Raw genomic sequence first — 19,204 nt, 5'->3', positions numbered from 1 at the left:
TCAAGAATGTACAGGAAAAAAGAAAACAAAACCGAAAGATGTTTTCAGATCTTGTTTAACCCCCAGCCAGACAGGCAGATCTTGTTTCTCTGTCTATTTTCCCTCCGCGAAATGAGATATTTCCGATTCCACAAAAACGAGGAATGAAAGAAGAAACCCGCCGTTCATTCAGCTGAGAACAACGACAATCTGATACTTCTTGTAAATCTTCAGTCAAGTCATGGACCGTTATTTGTGTCGTTTTCTTCAGAAGTAGGCGAGGTCAGTCGAGTTGAGAGATAGAGAGAGTGGTGGGTGGGTAGATAGTTTAGGAGGAGCAGGGACGACAGGCACAGTTACGTGGAAAACTGAGTGGAAAGCGGTAAAGCTCGACTTGATGCGGGTCGTTGGGGGACGGACAGCGCAGACGCACGTAGCGTTCTACCCGCTCCAGCTCGCTGCAGCACTGGCAGTCCCGCTGCAGGACGATGGGGTTGTTGGGGTCCGGCCTGGCGTACGACTCGCAGCGTCCGGTGCACGCCAACACCGGCACCACCATGGGCGTGCAGTTCTTGTAGCGGATCTCCATGGAGCCTAGGCTCGGCTCACACGACCCTCCTGTCGGTGTGTGGATGCTGGAGGTGGTGACGACGGCAGCGCTGGACAGAGAGACGAGGACGAAGAGGGCGATGAACGCGTTGGATGAGAAGCAACACAAGGCTCGGGCAAGACCCCAGCAAGGGAGGTAATGCCGGGCTACCTGAAACACAAACACAACAATTTTTTTAAGGCATGGTTTACATTTTCCATTATTACATCATTGCTTGGCTGATCATCAATAACCAACCAGTGAGGGAAGGGAATCCCCACCAAGTCTGAAAAAAAAAACCGAGAGGTCCATGCAAGTCCGCTCGATTCTCGCCAACCATGAACTCAGCTGAGATGGTCAATCTAACTAAGAAGTTTTAAGTTTGTTTATTCCCACCAGCCCTGGACGTGGGCTATAATCATTCTTCTTAATATTAATATTTGGAGCTTCTTTCTACCTTTCGTTTTGTGGTGTTTGAAGAAAGTTTAATTAAGTGGGTTACCCAGCGTTGTAAGAATCCTTACAATTGATCATTACGTTTTTATAAAAATTCCGTTGCACAAATACATAACACATAAAATACAGTATTTAAAAATATAAAACAAACAACGTATGCACATAAGGTAACAGTCATTTAGGGGTACATCCGTCAGTCAAGCACGCTGTCCAGCAACAATGTATACACAATCTCTTCTCAGTTTTTGTTTTAGTCACAGAGTTATCTGACATATTTCATCCACACTTGTGCTCTTATCTTCTCTTTATCTAAAACTGCTTCTAATGTTATTACTGCGTCCAAAAAGACAAGATATTCACTGATAGTTATCCTTGGAGCATTTTTGCAATTGTTTAATGTACAATTTTGTAAGTTTCTCCCAAAATCCTTAACGGATTTACAATTCCAAAATATATGATGGATATTTTCTTTGAGAACTCAGCAAAGGTCACAGATATCATCATCTTCTAGTCCAGGGGTGGGCAATTAATTTTCCCAAGGGGCCGCATGAGAAATTGGCATGGTCTTAGAGGGCCGGACTAATATAGTTAACTCAGTTTTACCCACTACTGTATATGTATATATACTGGCGGGCGGGCCGGCGGGCCGGCGGGCCGGCGGGCCAGCGGGCGGGCCGGTCAGAGACAGGAGGCGGGCCGGATGCGGCCCGCGGGCCGGCCTTTGCCCAGGTCTGTAATCTAGTCCCATGTGAATAAAATTATTTTTGTCCCCAGTATTCTATGTACCACTTGCCGAGATCGAAAGTCTGGATTCAGCAGTTTTACCTTATTTAAAACAGTTTTATTTTTAAAAGTTATAAAATTGTATTGTGCACTGTGTATCTAAAAACTGGTTATCTGAATAGATTGCAAGGCCTAAAAGTGTTTAAAATTATGAACTTCAAAAATAATAAGTAAATAAATAAAAAAGAAAAAAAAGGGAGTTGGGCGGGATAAGTCTGATAGTCTTCGGTCGTGGCGGAAAAAGAGGTGTTAATGGATAGAGACAATACTTATCGAAGGACGAGCTTTTGTGCCCATCACTTTCCTCTTTCACCGATCCTCCCCCAGCCTTCTCATGGATCAAAATTCATTCAACAAGGTGGGTCAGGTGGGGAAAGTACATGCATCACACTCACCATTGTGCACGCCTTCACTATTGGATTGCCCTGTTCTAATCATTCAACACTCCGCTTTTCATGCCCTCCAGCAACAAATTACTGCGTCGAAATTTTGGAGCACTGATTTAAAAAAAAAAAAAAATGGGGTTCGTTCCTCCCACGCTAGTGTACATGTTCCCCAGAGACACTGCAGGAAGGAACAATTGCACGTGTTGATGATCCGCTGTTCTCCAGTGTGTCGATATTGTCAGTACTTATAGTTCAACGTTATTTCCAGACCACCTCACTTCATTCAGCTTGAAATGTGTTGTTCTAGAGGAAGCTGGTGTTTACAAGAAGTTCCTCTCCTGCAGATTGGTTGGGGAAAACAATTTTCGTTTGCTGTGGATTTAATTCGTTTGATTCAACGTGCAAGTGCATGAAAAGATCTCTGACATTTACAGACTGATTACAATGTTATGGCAATAAAACAGCTTTATTGATGTTTCGTTAATAAATAATCTTTTTATGACTGGGATTGTGTGCTAGCTCGTAAAGATATGTCTGCTTTAGAAAAAAAGCTATATGTAAAAGAACGAATAAATTAAGAACGTAGAAGTTGGTTATTTAAACAAATAAATGTTGTAGCAAAATGTGCAACACACTGCCAAAAGGATAATGGATGAGTTATAAAAGTGAATGTAACAACAAAATTACTTAAACAAAGGAATCAATGAACGAACAACAACAACAACAACACCAACAACAACAAAATAATAATAATAAAAAATACACTAACAAAGGATAATGGATGAGTTATAAAAGTGAATGTAACAATAAAATTACCCAAATAAACGAACCAATGAATAAACGAAGGAAAAACAAATAAATACATGAACAAATGAATAAAGTCAAATTATGTAAATGTAAGGGTGAACGATGTAGAGAACAGTGAATGAACGAACAGGTAAAGTAGAACTAATAAATGTGAAGGCGGACAAGTCGACTAATTAACGGGGGGAAAAAAAGGTATAATTCACAGGCACCTGTATTCCTTTCGAAATCACTACAATATACAAAATGGTTTCATCACATAAAAAAAGCGATTCACTTCAAAATGAAGAGGTAAATGCACTACAAAGATGATTAATCTCCTCCTCGTTCCTAATTATTTTCTACTTCCCCGCTTTCTCGCAATTTCTTCTCGTCTACGACCCACGCACGTTGCTATTAACTGCACATGAACTTATGAACAAACTAATTTCTCGCAATTTCTTCTCGTCTACGACCCACGCACGTTGCTATTAACTGCACATGAACTTATGAACAGACTAAATAAAAACTGAAGACAGATAATTACTCAGGTGGCCCAAGTTAACGAATGTCTGCTGTGAGGCTTTTCTTGTGTAAAATATAAAATTACGCGTAAAATAAAACATTTGGAGAAAGTCATTACTTTAAAACTGAACATCTGTGCACGGAGACCCAGTGGGGACGATCTTCTGCTGGTAATTTGACGAGCTCATCTTACGACAGCAATATTAATTCTTCCTACGCTCATCTACAGACACGACGGGGACAACGTGACACGACAACGTGGGGACAACGTGCCGAGGGGCTGACAGCCTGGACATGCGCACAGACTCGTCACGAAGACGTTTAGCGTCCCTTTTTTTGTTTTTGTTTTTGTGCAAAATTTGCAGAAATAGGCGCAAGCACGCGTACGAACCACGCAACTTGAAGAGTGGGGGAGGAAAATCAAAGGGAAGGAGTGTTGTATCCTTAGGGTTTTAAGGATCATGATAGTGAGTGGTTCACTGTGTCTATTTCACGGCATGTGGAGGTATAGCCAGAACTTCTCATTCCCTTATAAAACGTATCAGTTTGTGGTGAGTTTTCAAGCCACGGGCCCGAACAGGCCTTTATTATTGAGCAATGATGTACTTTACAGTCACAACAATCAGGCCCGTTCTTAGTGTGCGGGGCCTCACGCCACGATCACACGGTTTTTAGTTGGGATCTAAAGTCATTTTTTCCTCAGGGATATCTCGTCTTTTATCATTGACAGCACGCTGCATACAGATTAATTTTTTGTAACGTTCGTCAGGTCAATCAAAAGCGCGGGGCCCCTTGAAGCGCGGGGCCCTAGGCAGATGCCTCGTCCGCCTGCCCCTAAGCACGGCCCTGACAACAATAATCATGTTACAGAGCCTCAGAACTTTAAGATCGAGTGACCGACACAAATGCACGCACTCGACCACCGTCCTCACCAGAGCAAGCGACTGCTCATACGCGCACGCACGTCGTCAATGACAAATGACAAATATTTATTTAAAATTAGGTAACAGAATAAGCAAATGTTACTATTTATTTATATCTTGCCTCGATCTAAATAAAGGATTCTGAAACCTTATGAAAGTACGAATTTATGATAAGGATTGACCATACCTAAACTTAATTTTATGTCGACTTCCTCCGTTTAGTTTACGATATAAGGCTCTGTGAACTCTTAAACATCAGGGTTTGGCAAAGTCGCAACACAGCAGCAATTTTAGCTTTACAGGTGTTTAAAATAAAATTTTCAGTTATTAAATCTTTATTGTCACGTATGCATTACTGTTACAACTGTCTAGAAACATAATTATAAACTTTATATTAATCTTCCCAAGAAAATAAAATCAAAATAGTTATTTGAATGTCTTTTAGTCTGGAAACAAATATCAAGGAGATGTTTTGCGAAAACTTTAAGTAGCAAGTATTGAAAAGCAGTAAACATTCGGCACCAGAAAGATTTCATCGACTACAACTTTTCAGGAAAGAGGAAGCAATGAGACACAGACAGTTATCTAGTTTTTTGTTTTCAAAACAAAATCTGGAAACAAACCTATAGCACACGCCAGCGAAGAGTATAAAATAATAGTAGTCTGGGGCAGGGATGCATAACAGTTCAGTGATTCAGTGGAACATTTCAAATTCTTTTAAGAAATTTACTTTTTTGCCATGAGTTCAAAATCGTAATTGTCGAATAGTATTCTTCTTGACCAGAAAACTATTAGAATCAATAAAGTAAGAAAATCTACATGTACATTAAATCTTCTTTTCCACAAACAGATAAAGGAGATGCCGTTTTTATTTTCAAGGAAAAAGAAGAATAGAATATGACAATGTCTTCTTTCGCCTATATTCCAATCAAAATCTAGATCTTTCCAAGTAAATAAAAAAGTCGGTTGATGTTCATTATCCAACCTGAAATTCATTCTGAGGGTGAGGGTAGGCGAATCTTTGAATAAAGACTATTCTGAAGTAAGGCATGGACTAAAGAGGTATTATCGTTGATGAGAAATAATACAATATGTCAGAAATCTTTTCTCTCGTATAAATGAAGTTCCATGAGAGAGTTACTTGTTACAAAATTGTACGTACCTGGCCTCTGACACCCATCATGGCTTTTGTGTTGGAGAATGCTGGACAGATGCTGGACAGATGCTGGCGATGCTGGCGATGTTGGCAGTTTGTCGACCTGGAGTGGACAAGTTGGCTCGAACTTGTGAGCATCGCCGTTGGCAGCTTTTATAAAGGGTTCAAATGCAACCTTTCTGCACTCTCTCGCCTATTCTAATGATCTTTTATTTCTGGAATTTCCCCTTCCCCCATCCCCTCCCCCAGAAGCCGACAGCACCGGTCTCAACCATCACCATCTGAGGCCAAGAAACACACGTCAGTGCACGAAGGTGGCGGCTCGACGAAGCGGTTGTAGCAGAACCAAGGGACAAGCACCTGTTAATGTGTGTGCGTGCGTGCGTGTGTGTGTGTGCACGCGCGTGCCTGTATTTGAGCGTGAGCGTGCGAGCGAGCAAAAGAGAGAAGGTAGGTGCGACGAGTGCGCGGTCGTCTTATCGGAGGAATTCTCAGGTAAACTGAGATTTTAAATCTTCTGAATTATGGTAAGACGGCATGCAAATACTTACTCCGTGCAATTTGTGTTAGATTAACATATAGTTCTGTCTATACATACAATTTGTGTTAGATTAACATATAGACACATCTGAACTTAGCTGGAGAGAAAGTGGAAAATAAACCTACCCACGCTCCTTAAATGATAATAATTATATGAATGTTCTGGAACAATGTGAAATAATGCACATGTTATTTTCAGTGTTTGGGTACCACGTTCCTCTACTTTGACGTTCGTTATGTATGTAACCCTTACATTACACTTCCCATTACTGACCATTGGTGGCACCTATCCTCACTCATCCTTCACTCGCTGGGAATGCAATGTCTCTTCTGTCTGACTGATTTCCCATTTTCGTCCACTTTCTTTCTTCATTAATCCCTCGACTGCCCTCATGTTTGGCAGGACCGTGCAATATGCCTAGTTACTGATGTTTGCCATATGTTCCTTCTCCCGTAACGTAGATATCATCAAGCCACAACGAATGTAGCTTTCAGAGGACAATAGCTCGTGCAAAAACAAACCATGCAGACATTCGCACAATCTTATGATGACCTCAGGTAGACATCGTGATCGCGAGAAAGCGAGAACCTGGATGGCGAGGATTGCTGCAGCAAAGAATACGAAGACCTGTGAGCATTTTCTATTCATTTGCAAGACCTGCTCGAAAATCTTGCTCTTAGATGTTGCGTACGAAGAGAAACAAACCATTTGGAGTATTCCAGTTTGGATTTTCATTCTCTAACTGTAGCTATAGCTCTAATATTTCAAAAAAACCTCAACAGTGAAAGCGGAATATAGAACAGTAGTGACAACTAAATGATTGAAATACAGCAGTAAGAACTTCATGGTCGAATATCAGAAGTGAAACGTTAATGCTTTGAGAATCAGAAAGACGATCTGAGACGATACTCGGCGAGACAAGAATGTTCTGGCACCGAGTAATTGGCGCGGTCGTTAGCGGCGACGGACAGTTTCAGCCTCGTGGATCTGCGCTGACGTCCGCAAAGCAGTTCGACTAACGCGGACAAGTTCTGGTCTCAAAAATATCTTTCTACTGTTTGTAACATGGGCTTGATGATTGGGAACGAATGTTGACAACCGATCACATGTGCACACGCGCACACACTCAGTCTGTACACTTTCTCTTTCAATCGCTTGTGTCCTCTCCTAGAACAAAAACAACAAAGTCTGATATCAAGAAAATGAAACTTTTATTTTGGAATAGCCTTGACCGAATTTTGTAAGTTTAAGACAAGGAGGGAGGTATGGTGAGAGGGAAAAAACAGAGACAGAGACGGACAGTAAGACCCAAAAAAAAACCCCAACTCCCCATTAAGGAAAAACAATTAAATCCGCTTTACACTACGGTTAGAAACCATTTGCTTCATATATCTACATCTTCGAATTTTTTATATGCCAAAAAATGTTCTCTCAAAGTTTTGGAAATTTGGAAACCTTTGCAAATCTGGCATTATGTTAAGAAAAAAATACACGAAACACAATTTAAAATGTAGGTCAGCTCAAAACTTTAATGTACTCGTCTCTCATCACGGCCTTTGGCGTCTTGAATCACAAACTATCTTCTTACATTCTGTTCATCGTAAGTGGCTCAGTGGGAATGTTCCTTTCGCAAATAACCACCCACGCAATGTCTCATAAAACGAGTTAGGTGAAATGGAGATGATGGGACTGAAAGAAGGTGAAGAGGAGAAAGAGACATAGAAGGCAGAAACAAGCAAGGGGAATGGGATGGGAAGAAAGGAAGAAAGACATGAGAACGAGTATGAGAAGAGAGAGGGTGAAACTTACAGGCGACCAAAAAGTATGAGGGGAAAAACATTCGTAACAAAATTGTCAAACTGAAGTCCCACCATCAAATCACAGGTGTAGGCATATCTTATTAACTGTAGCTCAGTCAGGAACTCCCAACCTTCATTGTTGACTTTTTTAATTGCCTGTGCTATAATCTTATAAACTTATTTCTTCGACAAAAGTACCCTTACATACAATAATCTTACTACAATAGTATTAGATTGTGAAGATTCTGGAGGGGATATTGTCTCTGTTAAAGCAGGTGTTATGTGTATATCTTGCACATTTACTGTTATAGATCAGAGAACTTTAACTTACATTACCACAAAACTGAACAGAGAATGCAGAACTGTAGCGAGTACAATATGAAAAGCTTTGATCAGAGTATTTTATTGTCTGATTTTGAGCATAAACATGGCAGATATCTTTATGCTTAAAAATCTTAAAAACCTAAATTAAAGAAAAAATTGTTTAAAGTGAAAAACAAAACATCACCATGCTATAAAAATGTAAATTAAACACAATGTCAACAACAAAAATAATTTCTCTTAGAAAGTAGTAAAAAGCAATCCCCTTTGATCTGAAGGAAAAAATTTCCCCACAAGAAACAACAAAACTTTTTGTAAGTAGCATATGATCACATTTCTTATAATTATTACTTCTATTAACTTCCTTTTTTTATAGCAGCTTATGCTTTGTGGTCCACACTGTGTTTTACTTTCTTGTCTTCAATGCATTAAGACATAATGTGTTAAAAGCCCACATTAATGTACTACTTCCGCCCGGCAATAATTTTTTAAACATTAATCTCTATTTTCTTTTAAAACTTTTTTCAACATAATTGCCGCCAATTGCAACACTTTTTGGCCCTATGGATCCATTTTAAAAAAATTCCAAAAACGCTGATTTTGGCATCAATTTCAGCTGTTCCCTCACTCCAGCAAATGAATTCCTCTTGAATTTCAAAGTTTGCTCCACGCAGTTCCTTCAGCTCTGGGAACAACCAAAATCGGATGGGGCAAAGTTTGGTGAGTCGTGAGGGGGCTTTAAAACCTTGTCTCCTGATTGTGCAAGAAACTTCAATGGTTTACTCAGTGGAGATTCTTGTCTCCATCCTGGGAAAACTATATAGCTAGATAGGAAAATTTGTGAAAAAATGCGGGTACACCCTGAAGAATCACTCTATTGAGTTTGCATGGTCTGCACTTGCTAAAAGCATGCAAAATACTGAAGTCCAGGCGGAAGTGGAACATCCCTCGTACTTTTGAAGAATACTGAATACCAAGAAACTGCATGTTTCAAACAGAATTCTCAGACAAAGTGGGATTTTTTTTTTTTTTAAACAAAATAGAAGTACCAATTTGAAACACTTATAGAAAAAAGACCTGTGTCTGTGTCTTAAAAGTCATTGCGATTGGCATCTTTTGCCTACATAATGTCTCGTAATGTTATATGTTCAAGGCCAGTTCCTTCAAGGACTATCCTGGGATCATGAGGCTGACTTTGTACTTGTCTCAGGCGACTGACGGGAGGGTGCCGAAGAGTTCTTGGCCTTGAAGATCCCATGGACCCGGCAGACATTACTTCTCCCATGGGAGGAGGATGAAGTCGGGGATCATTACCCAGATAGAGATCCTGAAATTGCATTTTAAAAAAAAGTTTTGTAAAATTTGGTTTCCTCAGTAACATTAGAGAACAACTAGGATAGAAGAAAATGAGAACTCACACTGAGGACAAAAGAATATAGGGAATATATAGTAATTATAATTATCCATGGAGGAGAAAGACTCCCACCGACAAAAACGAGCAAAATGGGATCAAAACACACTAAATCTTCAACTGCAATACACTCATTTCCACACTTGTATGATCATATGACAAAAGACCTGTCCATAGATCCATAAGGCTGTTGCCGCCTGTCTTGACTCTTTGAGCGGCGTCGGAGAAATGGAGGTCTTGTGGGAATCTGCCTGGCCTTTCTGCCATGCTCTGAACAGTGAAAAGAGGAAAAAACTCTTCTAACTGCCCACATACCTGCTCTTCATAGTAGACAAAGAACTGATCTAACACATTAAATTATTTAATTAAAAATATTTGGACGGTCTTACTAGAAGAAAACAAACAACACTTTAAATGGAATCTGTGTTTCATCCTTTGCTTATTTCACTCTTTTGGTCCACAGATAAACATTTTTTTTCCAAACCAATTAATGCAGCCAGAACTGTAGGTTTATATTCCATAGGACATCAAATCTACTGATGTTAGTTGCAAGAAAAATTAAAAAAAAAAGCTTTCATCAAAATACTAATAGTGTCAAGTCTCCAGTATACCAGGTGTTATAAAAACTTTCACAAGGCCAAAAAATGTGTATGTCTTCAAAATTAGTGGCTAAATAAAGGGAAACAACTAGAAGACTATCAAGCGCAACATGCAGCCACAGAAACCTGGTAATGAGGTTGTGGATCCTAGACTTCCCCGTCGATCCGCCCTTGTGAGAAATCAAAATGACTGCCATCTCCGACATGCAGTTGCAAGATGCTGACATGATTGTTATCAGGCTGAATATTGGGTGCTGTGACAGAATCCTTATCTTCATTGCCATGTGAAGTGCTGTTTTCTAACAACAGTTGGGTCAAATGATTGTTCAGTCTCGTACGCCTCTTTAAAGCTTGTTGTAAAAGTTGACTGCCTGGAGGGAAAATGTCTGATGCTGATCCATCGACCCTGCATGTCCCAAAAAAAAACACTTAAAAATGACAAAAAGAGCCATACTACATATGTAAAATCACAGAAAGTGAAAAACATATCCATGGTGGCTTTATCAAGACATTAAAAACTTATGTGGGTATACTAGTATGATTAAGCAACATATTTATCATGTTTACTTCATGCAATTTTTAATACAATAAAGATAATCAAGCCACTGAAGTATGATGTCCATCTCTAAAGCCTATAATTTAAATACTAAATATGAAACGGGTTACTAAAATTGGTGTTTCTCTTTTTTCTTTAAAACTTTTAAATCTCACTGCACACCTTTGAAAACCTATTGAGTTTTCACTCCCAAGTCTAGTTCCTGTTAATTCAAGATGTGGTGGGGGTTGATGGTGTATATGGGGGTGACATGGAGGTCTTCGAGCAAAAGTCCCTCTCTCCTCTAAATTTCTGGTGCCATCTGTACAACACCAAGTCTCACTGCAGTCACTCCCAGGCTACCTTGTGTGCTCGCAGTCTCCATTGTAGCAGATGATACAGCATGTCTTGAGATTCAAAAACATTGATGAAAAATATTATTGATGTCATCTGTGTTATAAATGGATATGTAGAAAAAATTTCTATAGTATACCATGCCACAAAGCACATGACCCATGAATATCGCAAAGGAAACTAAGGGCAGAAATCAATGTAGAAATGTACCCTTTAAGACTAGAACAACCAGGCAGCTTTCTTTCTGGTTTTGATATAGCATAACAGAAATAATGAACCTTTACAAGCAAAAGGTTTTTATGCCAGTTATAACCTTCTGCTTTGTCCACTGCTTGTTATCAGATCTCGGCCGAGTTGTAAAAACATGGGAACCTTCAACAGGGCATGTTGGGTGACAGTGGAGGAGCCAACTATCTATACAGTCTTTGTGGAACTGCAATGAGAAAGGAAATCAGGCTTTTGGATAGAGTACCTTAATAATATACTTTAATCATCTACTTTTGGACAATGCAAGCAAGTAGTCATACAAGTGCATAACAATCTATTATATAATATATGTTTCTTGGTCAACAAAGGCAAGTATGCAGATAGATTCATCTCGATCACTGCATCCATCTTGTTGTTCCTAAGATATGAACAACATTACCAAGAATGGATCACTCAGATAATAAAATAATAATAACAAATGCAAAATTTGTACAGCTCATACTCACGCTCCTAAAGAGCATGCTCTAACCATTTAAGTACAAGAATGAGACATAATTTCATTTAAGCTTCTCCTACCTTGTGCTGACAAGGCAGCTTGCGAACATACTGCCCTTCTTGGTAACCTCGCAAACAAATTCGACACTGTGCACCGGGTGCCAATAGGGCACCTCCATGCCGTACACGCTCTAAGGGAAGCAACTGAATGTTCTCTTCAGACAGATTGCTAAGTGGCTCTGAAGACTGGCTGGAATCAAAATATAATAATCTGGTAAACAGACCTCTCACAACATGTCCAACATTGAAGGCTGTTAGTCTTTACACAGTCCTACATTCAGATTTAGAAGCACATAAAAACCTAAACTGCCTGGTACTTTGTGTATGATACGACTCTCAAAATCTTTCAGACTCCTTTATTTTTCTGAAGAATTAAGAATTAATGATGTAATGCATGTATTATTATCTTTTCTGTTTAAATACCTTAGCATTCAGTGTATCCATTCTAACAATGGCTCAATCTGATTTCATTTTTCTGAAGTCTGCACCTTTGAATTGTACATGCACTTTTGTATATACTCCTAAGTATGTTGCAAATACTGACCACACCAGCATTAATCTACTGTTGAAGAAAAAGCACTAATCCACTATTTCTTACGCAAACCTTATAGTAGTTCAGACATTCTACTAAACAAAAATCTAGTTGGAAGATAAGCCAAAATCAGCTAAGGTTGAAAAATGTCACACAAATTAATCCAAATAAACAAAACATGCAGTAAAAGTGGTAAAATCAGCAAGCAGGAAACAGCACTATAAAAAAATACTAGCATACTTGTCTAACTGGAGTAGTGTTTCATAGTCAGATGGTGACAATTCTCGATTCATGAGGGTGTTGACTATGGCATCAGGTAGTGCAGCCCCAAGAGATCGCAAGGCATTGCGCCATCGCTGATTTCTTTTCTAAAGGTGTTCAAGACAATATTTGCTTTTTATAATTTTTCATAAATGGGATGAACAAAAATGACAGGGCAGCTACTTAACCTTCAATGGAAAAAAAATCATTTTTTTGCTTATTTTACCTCTTGTTAATAAAGAACTGTCATTGTCAATTTCTAATTTATTGTACATTCTCACCTGTCTAAATTGAAACAAATGATGTGTGTGCACAGTTGAGTTAAAGCAAAGCTGACAGAGGTAGAACTCTGCACAGACGGTACACCTGAAAAGGAAAAAGAAAAATCAAATTTAAAATAAAAAGTTTTATTAGCTATCTTCTACGTCTTATTTCCATGGCAGGTACAGGCAACTGAGTGGCTACAATTATGACATTGTATGAGTGCAGTGTGTCTATTTATGCTTGTGTGTGTGTGAGACAGTTCATAAATGCACACTTCAATATACACATATACACATGATTTACAAATTCTGTAATGTGAATCTCAACCAAAATTGTGTTAAGACCCACACAAAGATGATGTGCAAAATATAGTTTTAAAAAATAAAATATGTGAATTCTGTCACCTGTAGCATTTTCCTTCAATAGGAGTTACACGACAGTTGCTGCACCCCAGCCCAACATGATGATCCATGCGCTTCGGGCTGAAAGCAGCACCTGATGTCAAGTCAGGCATTAATGCATTATGCATTTCTTGTCTGAGAAGGTCAATGGAACCAAAGTCTTCTCTACACATAGGGCACTTGATAGTAGAATCTTGTGATGTTTTCATTTGATGCTCTGCCCACACTTTCATGCACTTGATGTGCACACTGTTACCACAGCTGTACCTGCACAGCAAAAGTATCAGTTTGTTTTCTGATTCAGGAATGGCTATTTCATTTTATAGTTTGTAAACACATTTAAAGTTTTCTATTAGTTACTCAAAAGTGGTAAATATGGTTCATTTATGTCTCTATCATTTGCTTGTTTCTGTATGAATATATTGCATAAATAAGTTTAACTAGAAATATACCATATGCACAGCCAGATATGAGTGCATATGTGGAATCCCTTTACCCCACCCCCACCCCTCCACACGAGATTCCTTAAGCAAGAAAAAGTGGGATCTTTTGATACACAAGTATTGTAATTAAGCATCACTCTGCATTCACAATGTTAAGAGATGCTGTTATTGTCATTTCTATATCAGCACATCATTAAAACTTTCAATCGTTTTTCAGTGACCTGTTGTACAGAAATTTGTTTTCCAGTTATTTAAACATTTAAAAATATATTTCAATTAAATGTGGTAAAAAGAAAAGCAGCTTACTTGCAGTATGTTACAGGCAGTTTCTTCTCCAGTAATTCATCTTGACATATTGGGCATACATCATCAACAGAAATTTCTCTTTGTGGCACCAGTGGAGGTCTTCCATTTGAATCTGATGCTCTCTGGCGCTCATGATTATTCTCCTCTTGACGTTGTTGTTGCCTTTTGATTACAGGGCCTCGTAAAACTTGGTTGATCTCCAGTTCTGACAGCCCCAGCTGCCATGACACTATATCAATAAGTATGTGGAGAGTATGAATTTACTATCAGACCATTAAATGCTAAGTTTCTGTGAATTTCTTCATTCTTTTATCCTGCAAGGAATAAGTAATCTAAAGCGCTTTATTAGGACAAAAGAACATGATACAGGTAGTCCTCGACTTACTCGTAAACCGAATTTCGACGTAAGTCGGATCATACTTTCATACAGTACTGTACCACCAATAACAGTACAGTACTACAAACACTTAGCCTATCCAAACACCTATCCTAACACAGTACTACATAATTATCAATAAACATAAGTACAGTAAAATATTGTAGTACAGTACGTTTAATACTGAAATACTGTACTGTAAGTGCTGTAACAGTAATGTGTTAGGTTAGGCAGACGTTTCTGTGCAATGCATTAGGAAACTCAGTTGCTGCTTTGGCAGCTTCACCTTGCACTTTAATGTTATGGAAGTTGCACGATCCTGGGATACGGCGTTGAAGTCATCTCAATAATAAGCCACTACGTTGCCTTTGTTATCACTGTCGCTGTAAGCGGGAATGAGTGTCGTAACGAACGCGTAACTCGAGACCGTCGTAACCCGAGGACTACCTGTATATTCTAACTTTATTAGTCTACAATGAAACAAAGGACCTTATATTTTTCTTTGAGTGGATCTGATGGAGTTGGAAACAATTTGACAGAAAACACATTCATTTACATTGATACAATTTTACTTACAAGGATCTTCCTTTGAAACACGAAACTTTTTCAGCAGTACCCAACAAATATGTTTGCATAGATCTTTTTCTTTGTGAAAGGATAGACATGTACAGCTGTGAGGGTCACCAAGTAGCACCTGGAAGATCGCAAAAAACCACAATGGACTTCACAAAACCATATTCAGACTGATTATCCAAAGGTAATTTTGTTACATAATAAGGCTATTAAATATCATAATAGAAGTCTTAAAAGCAACTGATTTGTCAAAATTAAATGAAATGCATCTAGAATTTATTTCATTGCTGAAGGAGCTTTGCTTTTAGGACATATAGAATGTTGTGAATTGGACAGCTTATAGGATCCTTGCCTTCACATTTTTGGTTTCTCCCTCCTCTTTGAGCAGGAAGCCAGTTGGCCCAATCTGACGCAGGATATAGAGTGTAGCGTTCGCAGCAAAAGCCTGACTAGCACACGCTACGTCACTAAGAGTTCGCCGCCATTGTACATTCCGTGACATTTTTATTTTTTTAATTACTGCAAACGTGGACAGTATTATCTGTAAGCAATGCAGTTATTATATATCACAGAGCTAGCATTATATAATTTATAAGACGTGCTTCCATCATTCATTTACATTAAATAATATTACAATAATGGGAATGTCTTAACAATGCCACAGGAATAAGGAATAATATACTGTGATCTGTTTCGATAACGACCCTAGCAGCATCGAAAACCAAAAGCTTCCAAGTTTGTCATCCGACCATGAACATCATAATGTGCACATGTATCATTTTGCATGACTACAACATAACATGATCTACTAGGAAGACTTTTCTACTGTACACTCTCTGCAGTCATATTAGCCTTGCGACAGGAAATGTGGGTAATCTAAAGAAGAGACACCGAATCACACTCCGTTAGTAGGATGCCATGTTGTTTATAAGCCTCGTTCCTAAGCCACCAGCTCCCTGTTGAAAGTCTCGTGTGATCTCGACTCGCGAGACTGACATCCCGAGACCTTCTAAATGTGTCTGCGGTTACATCGTTTCATGCAACAAAGTGATATTAAATTGTGGTGCTTGTTATTTAATAGTCATGAACTTAAAATTATATGGCCAAATGGGAGTATTAAATTTTGAATGTCACATCCGAATATTTATAGTATTTCCCCCTACAATCACAGCCACATATGCGCGCGCCCCCAGGAGTGTATTAGTAAAATAGTTTTAGTAATTCTGTAATAGTTTGTAATTTTGCTGACGTTTATTGCCATTTCAAGATGGCTATCCCCCATGGACTATGTTTGTTCGAACTAATAAAGTCACAGGACCTTCATTAATAAATTAACAAACGAAGATCGGTGCGTACTAGTATTACCGTAGTATTATCGCAATGCCACATGACGTCATATGTCAACACATACATTGTTTAGGTGACATTTTATAAATTTGTAAATAGATTTTTTAAAATTACTTCACACTAGGAATAATATCTTGTCGAAGACTAAACTGTACTGTGAACTCAACAAAATAAATATTGTTTGGCTTCGTGTTTTTTTTTGTAAATCCAGATAGCTCTGATTATGAAAATGTTACGACAAATGGCAACGTTGAATGTATGAGTAAGTGACTGAAAGAGCACTGGATAAATAAAAACGATGCGATAGACAAGTTAATAAAACATCAGCAACACTGCTTTGTTCATAAAAGTAAATTTGACGACGTAGAGTAACAAGTACGGTGGCCGAGTGGTTAAGGCGTTGGACTTAAGATCCAATGGATTTATATCCGCGTGGGTTCGAACCCCACCCGTACTAAATGTTTTTGTTTTTTTTTTTTCCTTCACTACGCTTCAAAAGCATTTATAGCATTTTATGTGCGAAATGGCATACCGTATACAAGAATGTCCTGCAACAAAACTACTCACATAAATTTTTGAGCGCAAGACAATTCGTTCATGTATAAATAACGTGTCTAACTTGCGCTGGTAGCAGACGACCTGATTTTTTTTTTCCCTGTTACCGACGACTTTTTACGGTTCTACTGCTCTGTCGAAATTTTTATGTCAGCTATTGAATTATTTCATTTAACGTCGTATCTAAGCCTTCAAAATGTGAAGTATCTTTACAGAAAACAGTACATAGAAAATAATGTCTCTGAAAGCAAGGTGGTTAGGTTGTAACATATATATCTGCTATACAGTAACACATTGCGTCGATGTTCTTTGATTAATGTCCGACTGTATTCTCAGTTTTGTACACGATTCCTGGTTCACGGTTCAATTCATAGGTGAGTATTAACTGCAGATGGTATCTTCCTCATTTGTCAAACGCTTTGAACTGATCGTAGGTAATGGATGTGATATTATAAGGGAACTTTTATTATTACCTATCCACTTGACCACCTACATGCATTTAGGTAGGTACAGATAAGATAAGACTTTTATTTATCCCAGAGGACAGCCAGTAGACACACATTGAGACAGAGTACGGGAGCAGTCGACTATCAAATGGAAATATAAAAGAATGAAAAAAAGAGTTGAGAGCTGCAGACGTAGCACAACGAGGAGCGGCCATCTTGATATTCATAGATGTACGTGAGAGACAATAATTAATGCTTATACGGGAAAATAATAAAAGTTATTAAAATTTTAATTTAGAACGTTTCAAACGCTAAAGGTACACGTTCGACTTGTCGAAATAATTAATTTACCCTGATTCGTAATTCATATTTTTAACACATTTAGAACAGCGTCGCACTATTTATTACATCTGTTGAGAAGACTCGTAATCAAATTCTACTTTTTTGGCAACGCTGCTCGCGGCTCAGTGCTGAAATCATTGTAAAATGAGTAACTAAGGACGCCTCTATACAGATCCGCCGTCATTCAAGTGTGGTCTTTCAGACGGGCTGCTTGCCCAAGGTCTGCTTTGTATGGACGAAAGGGCTGTACACTGTATATACATATATCACTACTTGTCACAATCTTCCTGTCTTTGTGTACACTGAATTCAGCTGGCTATGGAATTGGCATGCGTGCTTTAGAAAACGAACCTCAAAGCCATGAATATCAGACAGGCCGGCATGCAGTGTGACAGACACACATAAGAGTCTATAACACCGAAGAAGGCGTGATCGATTTTCGAGAATCAATAATAAAAAGAAAAGCTCACATACACATAAAAGTTGACAACTTTATAGGACGGAATGAAAAAAATTTGAAAAAAAAAATCGTGTGGACTAGGTGAACCTGTGGCGTGTCGGAACACTGAATGTACAGACTTACCTGGTGGCACAGTGTAGTCCAGGTTCCTTCTTGTGCCTCGTGGCAGTGAATGTTCCTGAAGGTAGGATTCTCTCTACACAAGGTCTGTCAAGGGACATTTACGATTGCTTCTCAGTTTATTGTTTGAACTACATCACCCACATATCTTGGATGTACTGCATCGCTTACACGCTCTGCTTGGCTTGAGAATCTGTACAAAGGTTGGACATGAATCTTTGACAGCAGCAGGTAGCCAAACACTGCAGAAAAAACACGTCCTCACCTCGACAACGGACTATGGTTTGGAGGCGAGTTAACCCACGACAGAATCGGTGTTGGGTGCGTATCGAAAATAGAAGTAGATAATAGCAGTTTTCAATTAAGCCACTGTTAAAATTATAAATCTGCAACATTACAGGAAACATGTGTAAAATAGTTCCTAAGAACAAAGCTAAAATGAATAAATTTAGTATTTATTTATCTCCTGTCTATCTAATGTAATCTAGCTATCGACATCAGGCTCAAAACATCCTAAACAAACACAGGCGAAAACGTGAACACAGCCTTATGATCATTTCTTACTGTAAAGATCCTTCTAAATGTGTACATTAAGGACAAATGTGGAAATCTTTTGACCAAGTTTGATGAAGTATTCGCATGAGAGTTACGCACTTCAGTCGGAAACTATTGTACCTCCTCCAGACCAATACTTAATGGATATATGTGTCGGTGACCTCTAATCATGGCTGACCACCAGGTTAAACAAACATGCAAGCTTGAGATGACTAAATCCGTATTTGAGTGAACTAGCTAGACGAGGCCAGACTTATACACTCCAGCTATGAGGCCAAGGACTCCACCCACTGTATTTGCATTAAAGTGTCACCAAACAAT

General features: G+C 38.8%; 2 protein-coding genes and 1 non-coding gene across 5 annotated transcripts; 1 reads left to right on the top strand and 2 right to left on the bottom strand.

The window, feature by feature from the left end:
• Nucleotides 1-238: 238 nt before the first annotated feature.
• Nucleotides 239-5,765, bottom strand: LOC112564730 (bursicon-like). Its single transcript, XM_025239753.1, has 2 exons — nt 5,587-5,765; nt 239-739 (listed from the first exon to the last, which is right to left on the bottom strand). Exons 1-2 carry the CDS (start codon nt 5,716-5,718, stop codon nt 308-310), a joined length of 564 nt encoding a protein of 187 aa, XP_025095538.1. The 5' UTR covers nt 5,719-5,765; the 3' UTR covers nt 239-307.
• A 1,550-nt stretch (nt 5,766-7,315) lies between these two features.
• LOC112564735 (E3 ubiquitin-protein ligase Zswim2-like) lies at nt 7,316-16,039 on the bottom strand. 3 transcript variants are annotated; one of them, XM_025239763.1, is made up of 13 exons: nt 15,960-16,039; nt 15,411-15,577; nt 15,062-15,179; nt 14,110-14,338; nt 13,364-13,627; nt 12,977-13,061; nt 12,675-12,802; nt 11,924-12,092; nt 11,454-11,573; nt 10,970-11,193; nt 10,378-10,657; nt 9,820-9,922; nt 7,316-9,568 (listed from the first exon to the last, which is right to left on the bottom strand). In XM_025239763.1, the coding sequence occupies exons 2-10, from the start codon at nt 15,558-15,560 to the stop codon at nt 11,146-11,148; spliced, it is 1,311 nt and encodes a 436-aa protein (XP_025095548.1). In that variant the 5' UTR covers nt 15,561-15,577; nt 15,960-16,039; the 3' UTR covers nt 7,316-9,568; nt 9,820-9,922; nt 10,378-10,657; nt 10,970-11,145. The 3 variants fall into 3 exon arrangements, with proteins under 3 accessions (XP_025095548.1, XP_025095546.1, XP_025095547.1); XM_025239761.1 differs by having other exon boundaries at nt 15,411-15,599; nt 15,890-16,029; XM_025239762.1 differs by having other exon boundaries at nt 15,890-16,017.
• Nucleotides 16,040-16,779: 740 nt separating this feature from the next.
• Nucleotides 16,780-16,862, top strand: Trnal-uaa. The gene has a single exon. It is a non-coding gene; the product is annotated as a tRNA-Leu (tRNA).
• The last annotated feature ends 2,342 nt before the right edge of the window (nt 16,863-19,204 follow it).

The sequence above is a fragment of the Pomacea canaliculata genome, linkage group LG5, assembly GCF_003073045.1.
Source record: "Pomacea canaliculata isolate SZHN2017 linkage group LG5, ASM307304v1, whole genome shotgun sequence".
NCBI classification, from domain to species: Eukaryota; Metazoa; Mollusca; class Gastropoda; order Architaenioglossa; family Ampullariidae; genus Pomacea; species Pomacea canaliculata.
This window is presented reverse-complemented; position numbering and strand designations above follow the sequence as displayed.

Coding starts and splice junctions, on each gene's coding strand:
- LOC112564730 (XM_025239753.1), bottom strand. CDS start 5,718: ATGCTCACAAGTTCGAGCCAACTTGTCCACTCCAGGTCGACAAACTGC. Junction 740..5,586: donor TGATGGGTGTCAGAGGCCAG/GTACGTACAATT, acceptor TTTGTGTTTCAG/GTAGCCCGGCATTACCTCCC.
- LOC112564735 (XM_025239761.1), bottom strand. Junction 13,628..14,109: donor CTGCCTGTAACATACTGCAA/GTAAGCTGCTTT, acceptor TTTGCTGTGCAG/GTACAGCTGTGGTAACAGTG. Junction 12,803..12,976: donor ATTTGTTTCAATTTAGACAG/GTGAGAATGTAC, acceptor GAACACCTTTAG/AAAAGAAATCAGCGATGGCG.